The following is a 22951-nucleotide window of genomic DNA, read 5'->3' as shown; positions in this document are numbered from 1 at the left end:
TAGAGTGACTGGATGTAGCAACACAGTGCTGTGACTGTGTTGTGGAGTGTTGCCTGGCCAGTTTGAGATAGAGATATTTGGCAATGTTAACATGTGTTTCCCATGCCAATAAAGCCCTTGAATTGAATTGAGAAAGAGAGAGAGAGGTTGCTAGCTGACAATGGGTTAACAGGAATCTTTATTTTTAACAACGTATCATCACCAGCCACCCATCTGCTCCTGAGCTGGCAGAGGGTCCCTAGAGAGAGAGAGAGAGAGAGAGAGAGAAAGGGAGAGAAAGAGAGTGAGGGAGGGGGAAGTCAGAGACATACACTATCTCATCATCTCAGATCAGATCACCACAGGGAGGGGAGAAGGTTGGGTTGGGGGGTGTGAAAGATCTAGCTATACAACATCCAACATGTGACAACAGAAAGAGAAGAACATTGTAGGTGAGTGTGAGTAAGTGTAGAGGGGGGAGGGACAACGAGCAGGACAGGAGGGGGGCCCTGTGGATCAGTTTTACCCTCCCCTGGGTGTGGGGGATGGGGGGGGGGGGGGGGTAGGGGAGTTGGAGGTGGGGTCTTGAGGTAATGAGTGGGAATGTATTAATGTAGGGGATGAAGACGCAAAGAGGGAGGGAGGCAGGGACCTCCAGGGGTGGCCCCAACAACACATTTCATTTTCACAGATAAAGGAGCAAGTCCCCTGGGATGGGGGAGCAATTGAAGGGGGGATGGAATTTGTATTCAGAGCTCCTTTCCACTTGCCGTGGCGACTGTGTTAACAGCTTGATGTGCAGGTCACTCATTAGTAAATACAGCCTGCTCTCAATTGGCTGATCTCCGAACACGCTCCTATATCTGTTAATTTACAGCTCCTCTCACCGTCTGTTTTTTCCTCTCTTCTTTTCTAAAACTCTGACACTGCCTCCAGTGGTCTCGTCTTAATCAAAAGTGATGAGAGCGAATCTGAGACATCAGGAAAAAAATCTTGTTTTGATTCTTTGTGGGTTTATCTGGGCACATTGCAAATCTCATTCCTCCGTTGCCCGGTGTCTGAGAAGCATCTGTATCTTATGTTGAATATTGAAATATCTCTCTCTATCTTTCCTCCTCCCAGCGAAGAAAAATGTGAGGGATAATTAATCCAGAGACACCAGTGGAACCGAGGAACCCACCCCGGGATACGCACATCCCCTATTGATCTTTTAGAACACACACACGCACAGACGAAACAAAACACAATGAGAGCTGTGGAAAAGCTGAGACAACAGATCAAATATCTCAAAATTATGTACTGGACTGTGTAAGGGCTGATGATTTGGCTCTTTGACCTTACAAGAGTGCATTATTTCTTAATTTCCTGCTTCCTGTTGACAAATATCATACGCCATGGCTACTATTCCCACAACATCAAACCTCTTCTCAGTTACTCTTCTCCCACTTCTCTCAGACTATTCCATCTCCCTTTTGTTCTTTCTCTCATTTCTGATCTATTTTTCATGCATTACTTTACCCACCATCATCTCTACTCCCCATTTACAGTGCATTACCCCCCTTCCTTAAACACACTTTCTTATTCCCCTCCTTCGTTTACAGTGCATTACCACACTCCTCTTTCTTCCCCCGTCTCCCCCTATTATCCCTTGTTCCCTTCCCTGGTAACGGCTTCTCACACTAAGCGTCCTTTCCTTACATCATCTCTTTTCTATCTCTTCCCTCCATCCTCCCTCCATCACAGTATCCCATTGTCTCTGTGAGGCTTTCTCCATCTATCTCTCCCTCCACAGTAATTGAATGCTTGATCCATGCAACACGTCCTCCTGGTTCTTAATGAGCCCCTCTCTCCTCCGGCCATGCCCATATAGACACTAAGAAGGTAGCCAAGCCTCATAGACATTTATTACAGGCCATTTCACCACACAGACGAATCTACAGTGGACTTCTCAAAACAGATGATGTCATTAATCAAAAACAAATGCAGTACTGAGTGTGACCGTTAGAGGGAGTAGTGAAAATATGATACTGGCAGTGGATAATTAATTGATGCTGATGATTGTAGAGTGTAGATAGCATTGATAAACAGATGCACGTGTAGACAAATCAAATTCAAATGAAATCAAATGTTATTTGTCACATGCTTCGTAAACAACAGGTGTAGACTAACAGTGAAATGCTTACTGACGGGCCCTTCCCAACAATGCAGATAAAAATGAGAAGTAACAGAACATTTTAAAAATAATAACACAAGGAATAAATACACAATGCGAGAGGAGAGGTGTTCATATCCAGGTCAAAGGTGGTTGTCAGTCTTCATGGGACACAGCTTACCGGATCCCATTTTCATAGCTGTCAGAGAGAGAAAGAAACATTTGCTATAATCAATTGTTTTAATCAAAGCATTTGCTGTAATCAAATTTAGTTCAATTAAAGACGAAACAAATGACTCACTAGGATTTAAGGGTAATGGTACTGGTACTCCGTGTATATAGCCAAGTTATCGTTGCTCATTGTGTATTTATTATTACGTGTTGTTGGGAAGGGCCCGTAAGTACTCATTCCACTGTTAGTCTACACCTGTTGTTTACGAAGAATGTGACAAATACAATTTGATTTGATAATGTTGCATAGTCTGGAGAGTGAAGTTAAGGGATTTCACCCACACATGAAGCTGTGGAACCAGATCTCTGAGCGATCCACCAGACAAGAGATCCATTCATGCAGGGTCACCTTACTGTTCTTGTTATGGTCACACGACCTGTATGCAGAGAATAAACATACACAATACCACATAAAAGATTACTGTAGCTCTGTTGAAATAACATTTATAAGTAACTTTGACACCTTTTGGAAACAGAAGATGCTCTACAGGAATGACGGAGTCCATCCAAATCATCTTGACTCCTGGAATCTGTCCACACATTTCAAGGCTGCATTGAGACAATGACTTATCAATGACCCAAGCCCAGCTCAGATAATCCCTACCATTGTGTCGTTGTTGTAATGCTGTAGCAAATGTACATTATCCCAGGGGTGTTGGCAGTCACAATGTAAGTAACCTAATTTATGTCCCTCTAACTCCCCTGAATGCCTCTGTTGATCCTACAGCTATTGTATACAGTAATCATGTGCCTATGAACCAGAGTTCTACAGTTAGCACTGAGGAGGTTTGCCCCACTGTGCAGCTCACCCTGCACTATCAGCTCAAACATAAATAACATTGTCATGTCTACTGCTGATGGGCTTCCCAGTAAAGCAATAAAAACAATCTAGCATCCCAGAAAAGTGCTAAAAATAGCCCACATTAACATACTATATGTAGCCTAAGAAACAATGTTCATGGCATTAATAACTTGCTAGTAACAGACGACATTCATATTCTGACTATCTCTGAAACTCACTTAAATAATACATGTTTTATTTTTTATTTTTTATTTCACCTTTATTTAACCAGGTAAGCTAGTTGAGAACAAGTTCTCATTTACAACTACGACCTGGCCAAGATAAAGCAAAGCAGTGCGACACAAACAACAACACAGAGTTACACATGAAATAAACAAGTGCACAGTCAATAACACAATAGAAAAAAAATAAAGCCTATATACAGTGTGTGCAAATGGCATGAGGAGGTAAGGCAATAAATAGGCCATAGTAGCAAAGTAATTACAATTTAGAAAATTAACACTGGAGTGATAGATGAGCAGATGGTGATGTTCAAGTAGAAATACTGGTGTGCAAAAGAGCAGAAAAGCAAATAAAAACAATATGGGGATGAGGCAGGTAGATTGGGTGGGCTATTTACAGATGGGCTATGTACAGCTGCAGCAATCGGTTAGCTGCTCAGATAGCTGATGTTTAAAGTTAGTGAGGCAAATACAAGTCTCCAGCTTCAGCGATTTTTGCAATTCGTTCCAGTCATTGGCAGCAGAGAACTGGAAGGAAAGGCGGCCAAAGGAGGTGTTGGCTTTGGGGATGACCAGTGAGATATACCTGCTGGAGCGCTTGCTATGGGTGGGTGTTGTTATCATGACCAGTGAGCTGAGATAAGGCGGAGCTTTACCTAGCATAGACTTATAGATGACCTGGAGCCAGTGTGTCTGGCGACGAATATGTAGCGAGGGCCAGCCGACTAGAGCATACAGGTCGCAGCGGTGGGTGGTATAAGGGGCTTTGGTGACAAAACGGATGGCACTGTGATAGACTGCATCCTGTTTGCTGAGTAGAGTATTGGCTGTTTTGTAAATGACATTGCCGAAGTCAAGGATCGGTAGGATAGTCAGTTTTACGAGGGTATGTTTGACGCCGTGAGTGAAGGAGGCTTTGTTGCGAAATAGGAAGCCGATTCTAGATTTAATTTTGGATTGGAGATGTTTAATATGAGTCTGGAAGGAGAGTTTACAGTGATGATGATACAGTTGTAGCAATACATGGTTATAAAAAATACAGAAATGCCAATAGGGGCGGTGTTGCAGTCTATATTCAGAACCACATTCCTGTAAAGCTTAGAGAGGCTCTACTGTTAAATACTGTTGAAGTAATATGTCTACAGGTTCACCTGCCTCACCTAAAGCCCATTCTTGTGGGAAGATGCTATAGACCACCAAATGCTAACAGTCAGTGTCTGGATAATATTTGTGAAATGCTTGATAATGTATGTGATATCAACAGAGAGGTATAATTTCTGAGTGACCTTAACATTGACTGGCTTTCATCAAACTGTCCACGCAAAAAAAAGCTTCAAACTGTAACCAGTGCCTGCAACCTGGTTCAGGTTAACAATCAACCTACCAGGGTAGTTACAAACAGCACAGGAATGAAATCATCAACATGTATTGATCACATCTTTACTAATGCTGCAGCAATTTGCTTTAAAGGAATCCAAATCCATCAGATGTAGTGATCACAATATAGTAGCCATATATAGGAAAACCAAAGTTCAAAAGTCTGGGCCTAATATAGTGTATAAGAGGTCATACAATATGTTTTGTTTTGATTCCTATGTTGATGAGAATATTTTCTGGTTTGTGGAGAAACCAGACGCTTCACTTGACTCATTTATGAAATTGCTTATTCCAGTCACTAATAAGCATACACCCATTAAGAAAATGACTGTAAAAACTGTTACATCCCTGTGGATTAATGAGGAATTGAAAAAATTTTATGGTTGAGAGGGATGAGGCAAAAGAAATGGAAAATAAGTCTGGCTACACAAACAATTGGCAAACGTACTGCAAATTGAGAAATCATGTGACTAAAATGAATAAAAAGAAGAAGAAAATATACTATGAAACAAAGACAAATGATATAAAGAATGATAGTAAAAATCTTTGGAGCACCTTAAATGAAATTTAAGGTGAAAATGACAAGCCACCTGGGTCTGACAACTTGGATGGAAAATTACTCAGGATAATAGCGGACGATATTGCCACTCCTTTTTGCCATATCTTCAATCTAAGCCTACAAGAAAGCCTGTACCCTCAGGCCTGGAGGGAAGCAAAAGCCATTCCGCTACCCAAGAATAGTAAAGCCCCCTTTACTGGCTTAAGTAGCTGACCAATCAGCCTGTTACCAAATCTTAGTAAACTTTTGGAAAAAATGGTGTTTGACCACATACAATGTTATTTTACAGTAAACAAAATGACAACAGACTTTTAGCATGCTTATAGGGAAGGACATTCAACATGACCAGCACTTACACAAATGACTGATGATTTGCTGAGAGCAATTGATGATCAAACGATTGTGGGAGCTGTTTTGTTAGACTTTTGACATTATCGATCATAGTCTGCTGCTGGAAAAACGTATGTATTATGGCTTTACACCCCCTGCTATATCGTAGATAAATAGTTACCTATCTAACAGAACACAGACAGTGTTCTTTAATGGAAGCCTCTCCAACATAATCCAGGTAGAATCAGGAATTCCCCAGGGCAGCTGTCTAGGCTCTGTACCTTTTTCAATATTTACTAATGACATTGAGTGAAGCCAGTGTATCTATGTATGCGGATGACTCTATACTTTACATGTCAGATACCACAGCGAGTGAATTTACTGCAACACTTAACAAAGAGCTGCAGTCAGTTTCAGAATGGGTGGCAAAAAATAAGTTATATATTTCAAAAACTAAAAGCATTGTATTTGGGACAAATAATTGACCAAACCCTAAACCTCAACTAAATCTTGTAATGAATACTGTGAAAATTGAGCAAGTTGAGGTGACTAAACTGCTTGGATTGTAAACAATCAGGGTCAAAACATGTTGATGCAACAGTAGCTAAGATGGGGAGAAGTCTGTCCATAATAAAGTGTTGCTCTGCCTTCTTAACAACACTATCAACAAGGCAGGTCCTAGAGGCCCTAGTTTTGTCGCACCTGGACTACTATCCAGTTGTGTGGTCAGGTGCCTCAAAGAGGGACTTAGGAAAATTACAATTGGCTCTGCAGTTTAGAAAATGCTGTCATAATGCTGTGCTGATAAACATTTACAATACATATTTAACTTAATTTAAGATGGCCCTTAAATGTACACAGTGACCTAACATTAATAACATGCATGTCAATCTCTTATGGCTCAAAGTAGAGGAGAGATTGATTTCATCACTACTTGTTTTTGTAAGAAGTATTGACATGCTGAATGCACCGAGCTGTCTGTTTAAACTACTAGCACACAGCTCAGACACCTATGCATACCCCACAAGACATGCCACCAGAGGTCTCTTCACAATCCCAAAGTCAAAAACAGACTTTGGGAGGCACACAGTACTACATAGAGTCATGGCTGCATGGAACTCTTTTTCACATCAGGTAACTGATGCAAGCAATAGAATCAGATTTTAAAAACAGATAAAAATACACAGTGGACAGCGGGGACTGTGAAGAGACGCTCACACAGGCACACGCATACACATGATAACACACGCACTCTACACACACGCACACATGGATTTTGTATTGTAGATATGCGGTAGTAGAGTCGTGGCCTGAGGGCACACACTTAATATGTTGTGAAAAGTGGGATGAAATGTAATGTATATAACTGCCTTTACGTTGCTGCACCCCAGGAAGAGCAGCTGCTGCCTTAGATCCTTAATAAATACAAATACACATAAACAAACATATACTATTGCAAATACACACACACACACATGCATGCACACATGCAGACACACACGCAAACACAAAGGACTTATGCAAAGAAACACATCCGCATACAATATGAACAGACCGACATTTGTCTTCACGCACATAGAAACATTATCTTTGAAGGGTTGTGGGTTCGATTCCCACGGGGGGCCAGAACAATTTTTATTTTTTTTAAATGTATGAAATGTATACATTCTCGACTGTAAGTCGCTCTGGATAAGAGCGTCTGCTAAATGACTAAAATGTAAATGTAAAAGGGTACCGTTTCCATTTGTGCTAATCCACACACAGCGGGAAGCACAGTGGGTAATAAACATTATCATTGCTGGGAATAGGTTGACATTGAGCCAGCCAGCCCCACTCCCACAAAACCTGTCACTGCAGACTGGCAACACACACCAGCTTTACGACTGAGGCGGGAGAGGGGTGGAGAGAGAGAGAGAGAGGATAGACTTAGTAGTGAGGAAAGAGAGGGATGAGGACATGGGTTATGGAGGCGGGAGTGTTAGAGGGATGGATGAGATAGAGAGGAGAGTGTGATGAGTGGGGGGGGTGGGTTGGCTGAGTAGTAGAGGGAGAGGGGGGGCTCACAGGAAGGGGTTTGGCACAGAGGATGTCTGCTGAAGATGGGGTGCAGAGAGAACATGAGGATGGGAGGTGCAACATGGAATGGGGGCGATTGACATTTTAATCCTTTACACTAAGGAAATCATTTGACCTTCTCTTTACAAATAGGTCATTGCCCCCAATTTCACATTTTTCCATTATGTTCTGAAATTATCAGTTGAATTTGAATTAATTTCTTGTATTGACTGAGATTAAAGGATATTGACAGTTGGCAACTGATAAAGACAGGAATGAACATAATGGGGATTTGGACATGTCATAATTTGTATGTGGTGCATAGAAGACAAGAAAGATTAGGTGTAAGTGTGTATTCAGAGTGGGGCTCACTGGAAGAAGGAGGTAGCACAGTGCTCTAGAGGCATTCTTTTGTAGCGTAGCTTCCTCAGGTCTTTTCGGCTCAGCTTTCCATCCTTGTTCTTGTCCAGCAGGCCAAACCTCCGCTATACAATTCAGGAGAGAGAGGAGACATCGAAGCAGAGGAATATTGAATGACAACAATGAGCTATTCACCCCAGGCTCTCCTAATGACAATTTACCTAAAAGGAGGATGGACAGAGTCTAGAGAGGGAGGGAGGAGGACAAAGCTGGGTTAAAGATGTGGTTAGTTGAATAGATAAAGGGAGGGCTAGAGGTCAGGAAGGCAGGAATGAGGATATAATATTACCACCCAGTTATCTTTCTTATTGAATCATTTAGTGATTATTGACTAAGCCTATTTATACTGGGGATCCCGAATGCTCCCTCATTCTAAGTAGTGGAAGACCACACAATAAGCTACACAGGAGCTTTTTAACCTTAAATGACATCTGCTCCCGGTAACTGTAACAATTTCACACCACAACACAAATCAAAGTGCTCTTACGCCAAAGTGCTCTTCATGCTCTTCAAGTTAGTTTATGATAAGTGTAATCAGGTGCGGTAGATCTTGCGAACACTGCAGCCCTCCAGGACCAGAGTAGCCCAGCCCTATTCCTCTCTCTTGTCTGTTACCTGGGCTAGTTGGGAGCGCTGGGCGTGGCTCAGGCAGCTCTGAGGTGGGGCGTAGGGGGCGTAGGACTCTCCCATGCGACTCAATAGGAGGAACCAGTCCATGAGGCGGTATGGGAACTGGCCATACTCCTCCTCTGTACAGTTTGCCTTGGGAACTTGGAAACAAATATAAGCAAGCATGAAGTGGAACCTGGACTTGAAGAAGACTTATTATGTAGGTATAGTACTGCAGTACTGTGTGTGTTTGTGAGTCCTACCCAGACAAGGCCCTTTATGAGCTAGTCCAATGTGACGTCTCTTGCGGCAGGCTTCTCTATGCAGCAGACACTCGTTCCCATAGGTCTTTCCCAGAACACTGCACACTGGTGCCCCCTGCCTGCACACACAGGTCATTACAAGCACAATGACATACTGTAGTGTAAGGCACCTTTCTTTATCACTTGAATACAACTTAATTAAGTTTGTGGTGTGGCCCTACCGTGGGCAGGTCTTAGGACACACACACTTTGGGAAGAGGACTCCGTTGTCCTGCACCACCTGGCACCAGGAGCCCATTGGACTGTGACACTTCAGAAGCTCACATAGTAGGACTTGCATATGGATAGATGGAGAAATGGAGAGGGAGGGAGGAAGGGAGGGAGGTGGTAGAGACTTCATGCTTTGAACATAAAATCAGTCGATACAGAACTACATTGGGGTTATTTGCAGTCTAAACAAACAAGGTCAATGTGTATTAAAAATCTAATTTCACTATAAATGTGTGCAAATGTTTATTTGGGGGAATTAAAACCATTTACTTGTGTTACAAAAGGTTAATAAAAGAGAAAGTGTTACTGCTTGACAGACAGTGCCTCTTTGCTAACATTACCAATTTGGCGCTTTTAGGGTTAATGATGGCAGACTTACAGTTGAAGTCGGAAGTTTACATACACTTAGGTTGGTGTCATTAAGACTCATTTTTCAACCACTCCATAAACTATAGTTTTGGTAAGTTGGTTAGGACATGCATGACACAAGTAATTTTTCCAACAATTGTTTACAGACAGATTATTTCACTTACAATTGACTGTATCACAATTCCAGTGGGTTAGAAGTTTACATACACTAAGTTGACTGTTCCTTTAATAAACAACTTGGAAAATTCCAGAAAATGATGTTATGGCTTTAGAAGCTTCTGATAGGATAATTGACATAATTTGAGTCAATTGGAGGTGTACCTGTGAATGTATTTCATTGCCTACCTTCAAACTCAGTGCCTCTTTGCTTGACAACATGGGAAAATCAAAAGAAATCAGCCAAGACCTCAGAAAAAAATTTGTAGACCACCACAAATCTGGTTCATCCTTGGGAGCAATTCCCAAATGCCTGAAGGTACCACGTTCATCTGTACAAACAATAGTACGCAAGTATAAACACCATGGGACTACGCAGCCGTCATACTGCTCAGGAAGGAGACGCGTTCTGTCTCCTAGAGATGAACGTACTTTGGTGCAAAAAGTGCAAATCAATCTCAGAACAACAGCAAAGGACCTTGTGAAGATGCTGGATTAAACAGGTACAAAAGTATCTATATGCACAGTAAAACAAGTCCTATAGCGACATAACCTGAAAGGCCGCTCAGAAAGGAAGAAGCCACTGCTCTAAAACCGCCAATAAAAAGCCAGACTACGGTTTGAAACTGCACATGGGGACAAAGATTGTACTTTTTGGAGAAATGTCCTCTGGTCTGATGAAACAAAAATAGAACTGTTTGGCCATAATGAAAATCGTTATGTTTGGAGGAAAAAGGGGGACGCTTGCAAGCCGAGGAACACCATCCCAACCTTGAAGCACCGGGGTGGCAGCATCATGTTTTGGGGGTGCTTTGCTGCAGGAGAGACTGGTGCACTTCAAAAAATAGATGGCATCATGAGGGAGGAAAATTATGTGAATTTATTGAAGCAACATCTCAAGACATCAGTCAGGAAGTTAAAGCTTGGTCGCAAATGGGTCTTCCAAATGGACAATGACCCCAAGCATACTTCCAAAGTTGTGGCAAAATGGCTTAAGGACAACACAGTCAAGGTATTGGAGTGGCCATCACAAAGCCCTGACCTCAATCATATAGAAAATGTGTGGGCAGAACTGAAAAAGCGTGTGCGAGCAAGGAGGCCTACAAACCTGACTCAGCTACACCAGCTCTGTCATGAGGAATGAGCCAAAATTCACTCAACTTATTGTGGGAAGCTTGTGGAAAGCCACCCGAAACGTTTGACCCAAGTTAAACAATTCAAAGGCAATGCTTCCAAATACTAATTGAGTGTATGTAAACTTCTGACCCACTGGGAATGTGATGAAAGAAATAAAAGCTGAAATAAATCCTTCTCTCTACTATTATTCTGACATTTCACATTCTTAAAATAAAGTGGTGATCCTAACTGACCTAAGACAGGGAATTTTTTACTCGGATTAAATGTCAGGAATTGTGAAATACTGAGTTTAAATGTATTTGGCTAAGGTGTATGTAAACCTCCGACTTCAACTGTATCTCACCTGGGTCCACTCTACCCAGATATGGTCTCAGACTGCTCTCAGCCTGCCATTGTTTGCGCTGGGCTCTGCCTCCCTGAAACACATAGAATTCGGGAGCAAAAAGAGACAGACCAGTCTGTTATCAGTTTGTAACATTGAATAAACCTTGAACATGCGTTTGTCTTTTAATGCTGTGTTCCTTTGAAAATGCTGTACTAGTACAGCATATTGTAGGGCCTATCCACTCAACATGAGTAGATAACTTAACTGCTCTGTTTTGTATACAGACTTTTGTGTTGAATTATATCTTGGGTGGTTGGGTTCTCAGACAAATAGAGGCCAAGCAACAGTCAGAACCTCTCCCAAATTTTCAGATTTATCTTCAACCATGATAAATCTGTACATGCCTGACAATCTGCCACTGATAGCAAATAATTTAAAGCCAATTCAAATCCTTTCACTGTTCATATTGAAGCTATGTTCATCGATGACTTGTCTCCTCTATAACCCCTGTAGTGTATGAAACCCTAACTGGCATAGAACAGCCCCCACTGTAAGGGGGGGATGCTCCAAACCCCCCAAATCCCCACTATCCTCAATCCACTACTATGGTCTTTGTAGTCTGAGCCAGACCCACATCTGCCCTGAATACACCTGATGAGAAACAGGTGCATTCCCACTGGGCACACACTGGTTGAATCAACATTGTTTCCACATCATTTCAATGAAATTACGTTGAAATAATGTGGAATACACGTTGATGTCTGTGCCCAGTGGGTTGTGACCCAAAATACTGGGGCCTCAGCTCCTTTTGCTCCTTCAGCTCCCAATGCCCAATTGTTTCATTAGTCCATTGTTGATATAGTCCCAAAATGTTTTGCATGTCAGCAATCAAGTTTTCAAGATATATCACTTTCAAAAAACAGAAACACAGCTGGCATGATGCATTTTGCATCATATGATTTCTGTATTTTGAAAGTGATATATCTTGAAAACTTGATTGCTGACATGCAAAATATATTTTTACTATATTAACATTGGACTAATTACACAAATACCAAAAGCTAGTTTTGGGTGGAGTTTTCCTTTAACATGAATTTATGGCCTAACAACTCCAACTCAAATCCATCTCATTAACGAACAGAGGAATGTTGATTTATCTCCAACTCATTCCAACATGTGGGAAAAGTTCTCAATGTGTATGCTACATGAAAATGTGTCCTATTTCAGTAAAGACCTACTATTTTTCCTTCAGTTGTTTTGACATACCAAGTGATTTCCTCAGCTATACACACATTTTTACCAGGTGCCTGACTGGATATAAAAGTATGTGTTGACGTCTATGAACATTCTTCAAGGTATAAAAGTCCCAACTTTCCGTCCTACTTGGGACGTACTTAACGAGATCAAAAATGTAGAACGTTGCAGATAGATATATAATGAATAGAGCTGACAACATTCACTATTCGACATGACAGACCATAGACTGTGACAGACCAATAATTATATCTGTTCTACAATCTTCTGTAACATTTCTGTCTGAACCTTCTGTAACATTGCACTCTCCCGAACAGGTCCCAGCCTCCTAATGTAATGAGGAGAAAAGGTTATACTCACCATGGTCAGGTCAGGGTGAAAAGCGAGGACCAGCAGGAAGAGCAGGTTCATAGTCAGGCTGAACGTGAGAGAAGAGAGTTTCTAACAGTCCTGCAGGAGAAATAAACCAAACAGAACTATTTCAGTGACATGGCCAATTTATGTATACTACTTGTATATCAAATCAATTAAATAAAACAATTTCCTTTTGTATGGTTCACTGTAAAATAACCCTTACGAAAGAGTGAAAGACAAATATAACTTTGAGATTGTCAATATATGCTTGGACAATATACACATATTTTTCTTATTTGGTGTAATTGCCCTCCATTATTCACCAGTCATTCCAATAATCCAGAAAAAAACAACGAGGCTCAGTCAAAAGAAAGCAATAATTTCCTATTACTGTGCTGTAGGAGACAGATTCAGTTACATGGACAGGACGACATTAGCCATCAACAGAGGAAGTTATTATATGGAACAAGTCATTTTCCCAGACAGCTTCAGAAATCTTACCAGAGTTTCACTTGCTTCTATCCTCTGTTGCTATTCCGCTTGCTGTTCTGCGTCTTGCCAGCTGTATATCTTTCCCTCTCCTTTACACCCTTTCCTTATAGGTATCTGTTTTTAAGTTCTGCTGCCTATACTTTCTCCCTCCTTTTATTTGATCTCCTATTCTTACAATCCTGCCTTATCTGCCCCTCCTCTCCCCTCCTTTCTACCTCCTCCTCTTAATCTTCAGTTCACAATAGCCCCCAGTGTATAGGCCACATCAGCAGACCAAAATACTCAGAGAAAATATATGCACCTTCGGTCAGTCAATCAGTCAATCAATCAATTAGATGAAAACAGAAAATGCAATTCAGACAGACAGTAGGTGTTGTGAGAGTGTTTATTAGGGGGTTTGATTTTACTTATGATGTAAAGAGAGAGAGAGAGAGAGAGAGAGAGAGAGAGAGAGAGAGAGAGAGATGTATTGGCTGAATCCATGTGTGCTCTGGCCTGTACATTTATATGTCTGTGATGGACTGCCAGCCTCAATGAGAACCAGTTCCCCTTTCCTAATAGCCGCGGGAAGTAGGGGTGCTGAGAGTGCTGCAGCAAAAACCTGAAAAATCTGAAGAATAAAACAATTACTAGTATTAGCGGACCGTGGTACTGTAGCCGTCTGATCCAACAGGTGTAGACAAACAGTGAAATGCTTACCCTTCCCAACAATGCAGAGAGAAAGAAAATAGAGCAATAATATAAAAGTAATAACACGTAATAATAAATACAATACACAATGAGTAACGATAACTTTGGTATATACACGGGGTACTAGTACCAAGTCTATGTGTAGGGGTACGAGGTAATTGATGTAGATATGTACAGTTGGAGTCAGAAGTTTACATACACCTTAGACAAATGCAGTTTTTCACAATTCCTGACATTTAATCCTATTTAAATATCCCTGTCTTAGGTCAGTTAGGATCACCACTTTATTTTAAGAATGTGAAATGTCAGAATAATAGTAGAGAGAATTATTTATTTCAGCTTTTATTTCTTTCATCACATTCCCAGTGGGTCAGAAGTTTACATACACTCAATTAGTATTTGGTAGCATTGCCTTTAAATTGTTTAACTTGGGTCAAACATTTCAGGTTGCCTTCCACAAGCTTCCCACAATAAGGTGTGTGAATTTTGGCCCATTCCTTCTGACAGAGCTGGTCAGGGCTTTGTGATGGCCACTCCAATACTCCTGAAGCCATTTTGTCACAACTTTGGAAGTATGCTTGGGGACATTGTCCATTTGGAAGACCCATTTGCGACCGAGCTTTAACTTCCTGACTGATGTCTTGAGATGTTGCTTCAATATATCCACATAATTTTCCTGCCTCATGATGCCATCTATTTTGTGAAGTGCACCAGTCTCTCCTGCAGCAAAGCACCCCCACAACATGATGCTGACACTCCTGTGCTTCACGGTTGGGATGGTGTTTTTCGGCTTGCAAGCCTCCCCCTTTTTCCTCCAAACATAACAATGGTCATGAAGGCCAAACAGTTCTATTTTTGTTTCATCAGACCAGAGGACATTTCTCCAAAAAGTACAATCTTTGTCCCCATGTGCAGTTGCAAACCGTAGTCTGGCTTTTTATTGGCGGTTTTGGAGCAGTGGCTTCTTCCTTGCTGAGCGGCCTTTCAGGTTATGTCGCTATAGGACTTGTTTTACTGTGGATATCGATACTTTTGAACCTGTTAAATCCAGCATCTTCAGAAGGTCCTTTGCTGTTGTTCTGGGATTGATTTGCACTTTCGATCCAAAGTACCTTCATCTCTAGGAGACAGAACGCGTCTCCTTCCTGAGCGGTATGATCGCTGTGTGGTCCCATGGTGTTTAACTTGCGTACTATTGTTTGTACAGATGAATGTGGTACCTTCAGGCGTTTGGAAATTGCTTCCAAGGATGAACCAGACTTGTGGAGGTCTACACTTTTTTTTCTGAGGTCTTGGCTGATTTCTTTGGATTTTCCCATGATGTCAAGCAAAGAGGCACTGAGTTTGAAGGTAGGCCTTGAAATACATCCACAGGTACGTCTCCCAATGTCAATTAGATTATCAGACGCTTCTAAAGCCATGACATCATTTTCTGGAATTTTCCAAGATGTTTAAAGCACAGTCAACCTAGTGTAGGTAAACTTCTGACCCACTGGAATTGTGATACAGTGAATTATAAGTGAAATAATCTGTCTGTAAACAATTGTTGGAAAAATAATTGTGTCATGCTCAAAGTAGATGTCCTAACTGACTTTCCAAAACTATAGTTTATTTAACAAGAAATTTGTGGAGTGGTAGAAAAACTAGTTTTAATGACTCCTACCTAAGTGTATGTAAACTTCCGACTTCAATTGTACATATAACTAGGAATACAGTGACTAGGCAAGAGGATAGATAATAAACAGTAGCAGCAGCGTATGTGAGGAGTCAAAAAAGTTAGTGCAAATAGGGTCAATGCAGATACTCCAAGAAGCTATTTGGTTAACTATTTAACTAACTATTTAGCAGTCTTATGGCTTGAGGGTAGAAGCTGTTTAAGGTCCTGTTGGTTCCAGACTTGGTGCATCGGTACAGCTTGCTGTGCGGCAGCAGAGAGTACAGTCTATGACTTGGGTGGCTGGAGTCTTAGACACATTTTCCTCTGACAGCACCTGGTATAGAGGTCCTGGGAGTGTTGTAATCACAATGGACAAACATATGATGCCCCTAGCAATTGCTATTCTCAGTTTTTAGAGAAACCTCTAGGTATGAACATCCAATATTTTCCTCAGTCCTTATAAAGGTACACAGTTTGTTGGGGGCTGAAGATAGTGAGATGGGGAGATGACTGAGATGGGGAGAAGCTTAACACTGTCACCTAGTGGTCATTGGGATGCATGACCACTATACAGATTTTATTAGACATATCATTACATGAATAACTTGTACTGTACATTATCCCACAACAGAACCTCCATTTTTATGTATGTATTTTCTATTCGACTGTAAGTTCTTCCCTTCATTTATTGGTTGTAAACGTTTAGACCAGAGAGCTCTCAGGTTTCTCACTAGATTAAAATGTCATGAAGAGAAGCTTCCCTTCACATGGATGATCATCAAAGGGGATTTGAGAGGTAACTGCTAAGAGTGGAACAAAAACATGCAATTTCATCCCTCTGAAAATTGTTCAGTGTATGTGTATTGATGTGAGAAGAGAAAGAGTCATATACTGTGTGTGTGTGTATGTGTGAGTGAGAGAGAGAGAGAGCGAGCTAGAGAGAAAGAGAGAAGGTGGTGGGTAGGGACCATGGTAGGGACATATGCAGGAACGTTTGAGATTATTTATGTTCAGAAATGATCCAACCCCCTATTTTCATTATGTTTTTTTATGCAAATGTTTTACATACCTTACTCTCCGATAACACAGGTGTCTGCCTTACTGTATATCCCATACGTGCGCAAAAACTCATACTAGTGAGCGTGCATATTTACACTGAGGGCAGGATGAAAATATGACAGCTGACGTCAGTGTCAACAGCGCTAATGAGAATGACTGAGGTCGAAGCTTGGGAAGGCAGAAAAACATGGGTCATGACTCCTGTCGATCACGTGGACTAGTTATTCAAATTGGGAAAGATATGCAACATTTCTAACGGCTTTTACTTTTGTTATCGTACCGTTCAAACGGGGGTTCTACTAAAACAAAATAATTTGCACCACTTGTTATCTCACAAATTGAGATTAGAGATGTTGCCAAGCCATAGAGTACCACAGCATGAGTCATCATTTTTCAATATTTTTTTAGTTAACTAGGCAAGTCAGTTAAGAACAAATTCTTATTTGCAATGACGGCCTACCGGGGAACACTGCCTTGTTCAGGGGCAAAATGACACATTTTTACCTAGGGGATTTGATCCAGAAACCTTTTGGTTACTGGCCCAACACTCTAACCACTAGGCTACCTGCCACCCAAAATAATGCTCATGAATAATATTACTGAGTATTTTGGTAATAATATTTTGGTAATAATACTCATAATACCTAGTGGTCAAACAGGGAAATGGTTCCAATCATTTTCCCATAGGGGATTTTAGAAACACTTAAAATAAGGGCTGTGTTTTGTGTAGACTTACCCTGGCATGATGTTTTGATAACCGTGTGAATCTCTCTATGACAAGGTGACTTTTATCAATATATTCACCTGCATTTACAACCCAAAAATGAAAAGCTGATTAGCTGCTAATGTGGCTATCATAAAGGACTACAAATGCCATGATAATCGGGACGAGACTGCTGAATCAAGGCAAAGGTTAGAATCTCTGGATTAATAATCTAATGTTAGCTAAATGTAGTAATGAATAAATTGGCAACATTTCTTCAAATGGACAATTCTGTAAACTGTCTTGTTCAAGTTTTACATTTACACAATACCTGTTAGCAAAGGTGTCAGCTAGAGATGATGTGCAGGAGCTTGCAGGGATTTGTAGTTTTGCATGTCTACTTTGATATCAATTAGCATTTTCGAATCTGAGAGTAAATAGAGCTGAATATATTGATAAAAGTAATCTTGTCCAACGTCATGCCAAGGTAAGCCTACACGAAACACAGACATTATTTTAAGTGTTTCTGAAATATTTTATGGGAAAAATTAATGATGGAAAAACGATTGGAACCATTTCCTTGTTTGACTGCTAGGTTTTATGGGTATTATGACAACACCGCCGTGGGACTCTATTGAGGTCCAGGTGACGTCTGAACGCTCCGCCCATCGAGTAGAAGAGGATGCTGGAGTGATAAAGCATCATGCATCTAATCTCCTTTGAGAATTACGCTGAACTGTTTTCTGATGGACGTTTGAATTATTTGACGGCACGAACACGTGGATATGTATGACTGTTGCTTCCGAACATCATTCGACGTTATCATTACATTGTATCGGTGTTGACACGATAATGCTGTAGTTTGCGTTTATCATGACTAAAGTGCAACTAACCTCGTCCCCAGGCTATTGCGCGCTATTGCGCATATAAAGCGGAAGTGTCTGGGGACGAGATTATAGCGAAACCTGGGGTTATTTCCAAGGTTCTTTACATTGGACATATTACAATAATTGAATTGTAACCACATTTCAACGTCAAGACTCAAGATAATGTTTTCTTGAACAAGAATAGTTTAGAAGGCTTTAGTGAGAAAATGCGGTATAATTCTCTTTCTGCCATTTTTTGTTGTTGCGTTTTCCACTTATTGTTCACATTCTAAAGAAAACTGTGCTTACATAGAGAAACAAACTTGGCGATGGTGATACCAAGAGGATAACTTCAACTTCAGGACAGCCACTGCTTTCATCTGACACTTGCCTTCGTTGGACCGTGGACTCTAGTAAACCTGACCGAATAACTTCATAATTCTGTTCTTCCAGGTAAGAGTCCATTTTACTTTAAAAAAAGTTTATCACTATACTAATTCAAAATGTACCATTTGTCTACTACTCTGTAGTACTTTTCTTTCTCCATGGTATTCTGAGCGCATGTCACCTGTGATAGGGAAAGAGTAGATACCGTGTATAAATATACACAATAACATGTCAATAACAGAAGTCATTACTCAGGGTAATCCTTTGAGTCCTTCTGTAGAAGAGTAAGCAATATAAAGTACAATACATGGATTACTTGTAAATTATTTTATGTAATATTTTCTAGAATGGGCATAGAATCAGTACTTGATTCATTGCAATGGCTCAAATGGTTGTTCTCTGTCTCTCATCACTGTTGTGTTTAGTCACTGGTAAATTTAAGCAATAAGCATGAGGGGTACAGGTATATGGCCAATATACCACGGATAAGGGCTGTTGTAATGCACGCAACACAAAGTGCCTGGATACAGCCCTTAGCAGTGGTATATTGGCCATATATCATAAACCCCCTAGATGCCTTATTGCTCTTATAAACTGGTTGCTAATGTAATTAGAACAGTACAAATATGTTTTGTCATACTTGTGATATATACCACGACTTTCAGCTAATTAGCATTCATTGCTCGAACCACCCAGTTTATTATTAAGCAATAAGGCCTGAGGGGGTGTGGTATATGGCCACTATACCACGGCTAAGGGCTGTTCTTATGTATGATGCAACGCAGAGTGCCTGGATACAGCCCTTAGCCATGCATGGTATATTAGCCATATATCACAAACCCCAAAGGTGCCTTATTGCTATTATAAACTGGTTAACAACATAATTAGAGTAGTAAAAATAAATGTTTTGTCATACTCGTGGTATACAGTCTGATATGCCACAGCTGTCAGCCAATCAGCATTCAGGGCTCGAACCACCCAGTTTATAATGAGAGGTAGTCTTCTGGGTCGTGCCATGACTCATAACTCATGTCAACCTTGTGTGCTCTCTCATCCATCCAGAGGTGGGCCATTCTAAATTAAAAATAATTCTACCTATAGGCTAAATGTAAAGACCAGATTAAATGAAGAATAGTCCAGTGGGTGAGAATATTATCAAGTGCTTGTCAAATTGTGAATGAGAGACTGATAAAATGGCGCCGGAGAAGAAGGCAGACGTTTTACGTGTCCCCAACCGATTGTGTTTTTTTGTTTGTTTATTTGCGATGTTTGTAACTTATTTTTTTACATTTTTTACTTATTTTGTACATAATGTTGCCGCTACCTTCTCTTCTGACCGAAAATAACTAATGGACATCAGGACTGCGATTACTCACCACGGACTGCCAGAATCCTATTTTCCCTTTAACGAGTCTGACGAGCCCGACACAAATTATATACTACTTTCTCGGCAACAGGCCCAGAGGGCAGGCTGCCTTCTGAGAATTCGTAGGTGATCGAATAAACCCCCACTTTCTTCCATTCTGCTGGCAAACGTGCAATCTTTGGAGAATAAAATCGATGACCTATGTGGAAGATTAAACCACCAACGGGACATTCAAAACTGTAATATCTTATGCTTCACGGAATCGTGGCTGAATGACGACGCTATCAACATACAGCTGGCTGGTTATACGCTGTACCGGCAGGATAGAACAGCGGCGTCTGGTAAGACAAGAGGCGGAAGACTATGTATTTTTGTAAATAACAGCTGGTGCACGATATCTAAGGAAGTCTCGAGCTATTGCTCGCCTGAGGTAGAGTATCTCATGATAAACTGTAGACCACGCTATCTACTTAGAGAGTTTTCATCTGTATTTTTCATAGCTGTTTACATACCACCACAGTCAGAGGCTGGCACTAAGACAACATTGAATGATCTGTATTCCGCCATAAGCAAACAAGAAAACGCTCACCCAGAGGCGGCGCTCCTAGTAGCTGGGAACTTTAATGCAGGGAAACTTAAATCCGTTTGACCAAATTTCTATCAGCATGTTAAATGTGCAACCAGAGGGAGAAAAAAATTCTGGACCACCTTTACTCCCCACACAGAGACACATACAAAGCTCTCCCTTGCCCTCCATTTGACAAATCTGACCCTAATTCTATCCTCCTGATTCCTGCTTACAAACAAAAATTAAAGCAGGAAGCACCAGTGACTAGATCTATAAAAAAGTGGTCAGATGAAGCAGATGCTAAGCTACAGGACTGTTTTGAGTACACCACATCAGTCATTGTCTTCATCAATAAGTGCATCGATGATGTTGTCCCCACAGTGACCATACGTACATACCCCAACCAGAAGCCATGGATTACAGGCAACATCCACACTGAGTTAAAGGCTAAAGCTGCAGCTTTCAAGGAGCAGGACTCTAACCCGGAATCTTATAAGAAATCCCACTATGCCCTCCGACGAACCATCAAACAGGCAAAGTGTCAATAAAGGACTAAGATCGAATCGTACTACACCAACTCTGACGCTCATCGGATGTGGCAGGGCTTGCAAACCATGACAGACTATGAGGGGAAGCACAGCCGAGAGCTGCCCAGTGACACAAGCCTACCAGACGAGCTAAACTACTATGCTCGCTTCGAGGCAAATGGCACTGACACATGCATGAGAGCACCAGCTGTTCCGGAAGACTGTGCGATCACGCTCTCCGCAGCCAATGTGAGTAAGACCTTTAAAGAGGTCAGCATTCACAAGGATGCAGGGCCAGGCGGATTACCAGGACGTGTACTGCGAGCATGTGCTGACCAACTGGCAAGTGTCTTCACTGACATGTGCTCAGTTCCCTCCTGTGCTCCCTGTTCACTCACGACTGCATGCCCAGACACGACTCCAACACAATCATTAAGTTTGCCGATGACACAACAGTGGTAGTCCTGATCACAGACAACGATGAGACAGCCTATAGGGAGGAGGTCAGAGACTTGACCGTGTGGTGCCAGGACAACAACCTCTCCCTCAATGTGATCAAGACATAGGAGATGATTGTGGACTACAGGACGGGGCTGCATTGGAGCAGGTTGAGAGCTTTAAGTTCCTTGGTGTCCACATCACCAACAAACTAACATGGTCCCAGTAAACCAAGACAGTCATGAAGAGGGCACGACAAAACCTATTTCCCCTCAGGAGACTGAAAAGATTTGGCATGGGTCCTCAGATCCTTTTCAGGATCTATAGCTGCACCATCAAGAGCATCCTGACTTGTTGCATCACTGCCTGGTATGGCAACTGCTCGGCCTCCGACCGCAAGGCACTACAGAGGATAGTGCGAACGGCTCAGTACATCACTAGGGCCAAGCTTCCTGCCATCCAGGACCTCTATACCAGGCGGTGTCAGAGGAAGGCCCTGAAAATTGTCAAAGCCTCCAGCCACCCTAGTCATAGACTGTTCTCTCTGTTACCGCACGGCAAGCAGTACCGGAGCGTCAAGTCTAGGTCAATAGGCTTCTAAACAGCTTCTACCCCCCCCAAGCCATAAGACTCCTGAACACCTAATCAAATGCCTACCCAGACTATTTGCATTGCCCCCCCCTCTCGTTAACACCGCTGCTACGCTCTGTTGTTATTATCAATGCATAGTCACTTTAATAACTCTACCTACGTGTACATGTTACCTCAACTAACCGGTGCCCCCGCACATTGACTCTGTACCGGTACCCCCCTGTATATAGTCTCGCTATTGTTATTTTACTGCTGCACTTTTATTTACTTGTTACTTTTATTTCTTATTCTTATCTGTATTTTTTAAACTGCACTGTTGGTTATGGGCTCGTAAGTAAGCATTTCACTGTAAAGTCTACACCTGTTGTATTCGGCGCATGTGACTAATACAATTTGATTTGATGAAGTGTGTGCAGCGGTGGTGGTCGGTGCCTTTTAAGATGATTTTTTTTTATGAGCATGGCCTTATTTCTATCACAGTGTATTGGATGACTGTCGTTCATATTCCATTCACCCCTCTCAATGTAACATCAATAGGTTTAGGCTACTACATGATCCTCAAATTTTCCCTGTACCCATCATGAGGTTGCTACAACCTAGCCTATTAATTAAAGTTTACAATTTAGGTGCAAAGGTCAAGAGAATTTTGAGTAATCAAGGTGACAGACAGTGACACGTTCAATACTGCCTTGCACACGCTTGCCTGCATCTAGCTGATCTAGGACGTAATCAATAGTCTAGTTG

At 41.5% G+C, this 22951-nt stretch overlaps 2 protein-coding genes across 9 annotated transcripts in view; one reads left to right on the top strand and one right to left on the bottom strand.

Moving 5' to 3' along the window:
* Positions 1-1865: 1865 nt before the first annotated feature.
* On the bottom strand, positions 1866-13508 carry LOC106577055 (SPARC). Its single transcript, XM_014154758.2, has 9 exons — positions 13365-13508; positions 12870-12959; positions 11274-11346; positions 9220-9331; positions 8999-9117; positions 8742-8896; positions 8079-8191; positions 2645-2739; positions 1866-2330 (listed from the first exon to the last, which is right to left on the bottom strand). The coding sequence occupies exons 2-9, from the start codon at positions 12918-12920 to the stop codon at positions 2275-2277; spliced, it is 774 nt and encodes a 257-aa protein (XP_014010233.1). The 5' UTR covers positions 12921-12959; positions 13365-13508; the 3' UTR covers positions 1866-2274.
* Positions 13509-18122: 4614 nt separating this feature from the next.
* The window catches only part of ccser2a (coiled-coil serine-rich protein 2a), a 77111-nt gene continuing 72282 nt past the window's right edge, over positions 18123-22951 (top strand). For 5 of the 8 annotated variants that reach the window (XM_014154754.2, XM_045700878.1, XM_045700877.1 and 2 more), the window contains exon 1: positions 18126-18783. The gene's annotated coding sequence lies outside the window, so the exon portion shown is untranslated. Of the gene's footprint in view, positions 18784-22951 lie in introns of all 8 variants that reach the window. The other 3 variants (XM_045700876.1, XM_014154753.2, XM_014154757.2) reach the window with 2 other exon arrangements.

Source organism: Salmo salar, chromosome ssa18 (genome assembly GCF_905237065.1).
Source record: "Salmo salar chromosome ssa18, Ssal_v3.1, whole genome shotgun sequence".
Taxonomy (NCBI): domain Eukaryota; kingdom Metazoa; phylum Chordata; class Actinopteri; order Salmoniformes; family Salmonidae; genus Salmo; species Salmo salar.
The sequence above is the reverse complement of the archived record's forward strand: the minus strand, read 5'-3'. Positions and strand labels throughout refer to the sequence as shown.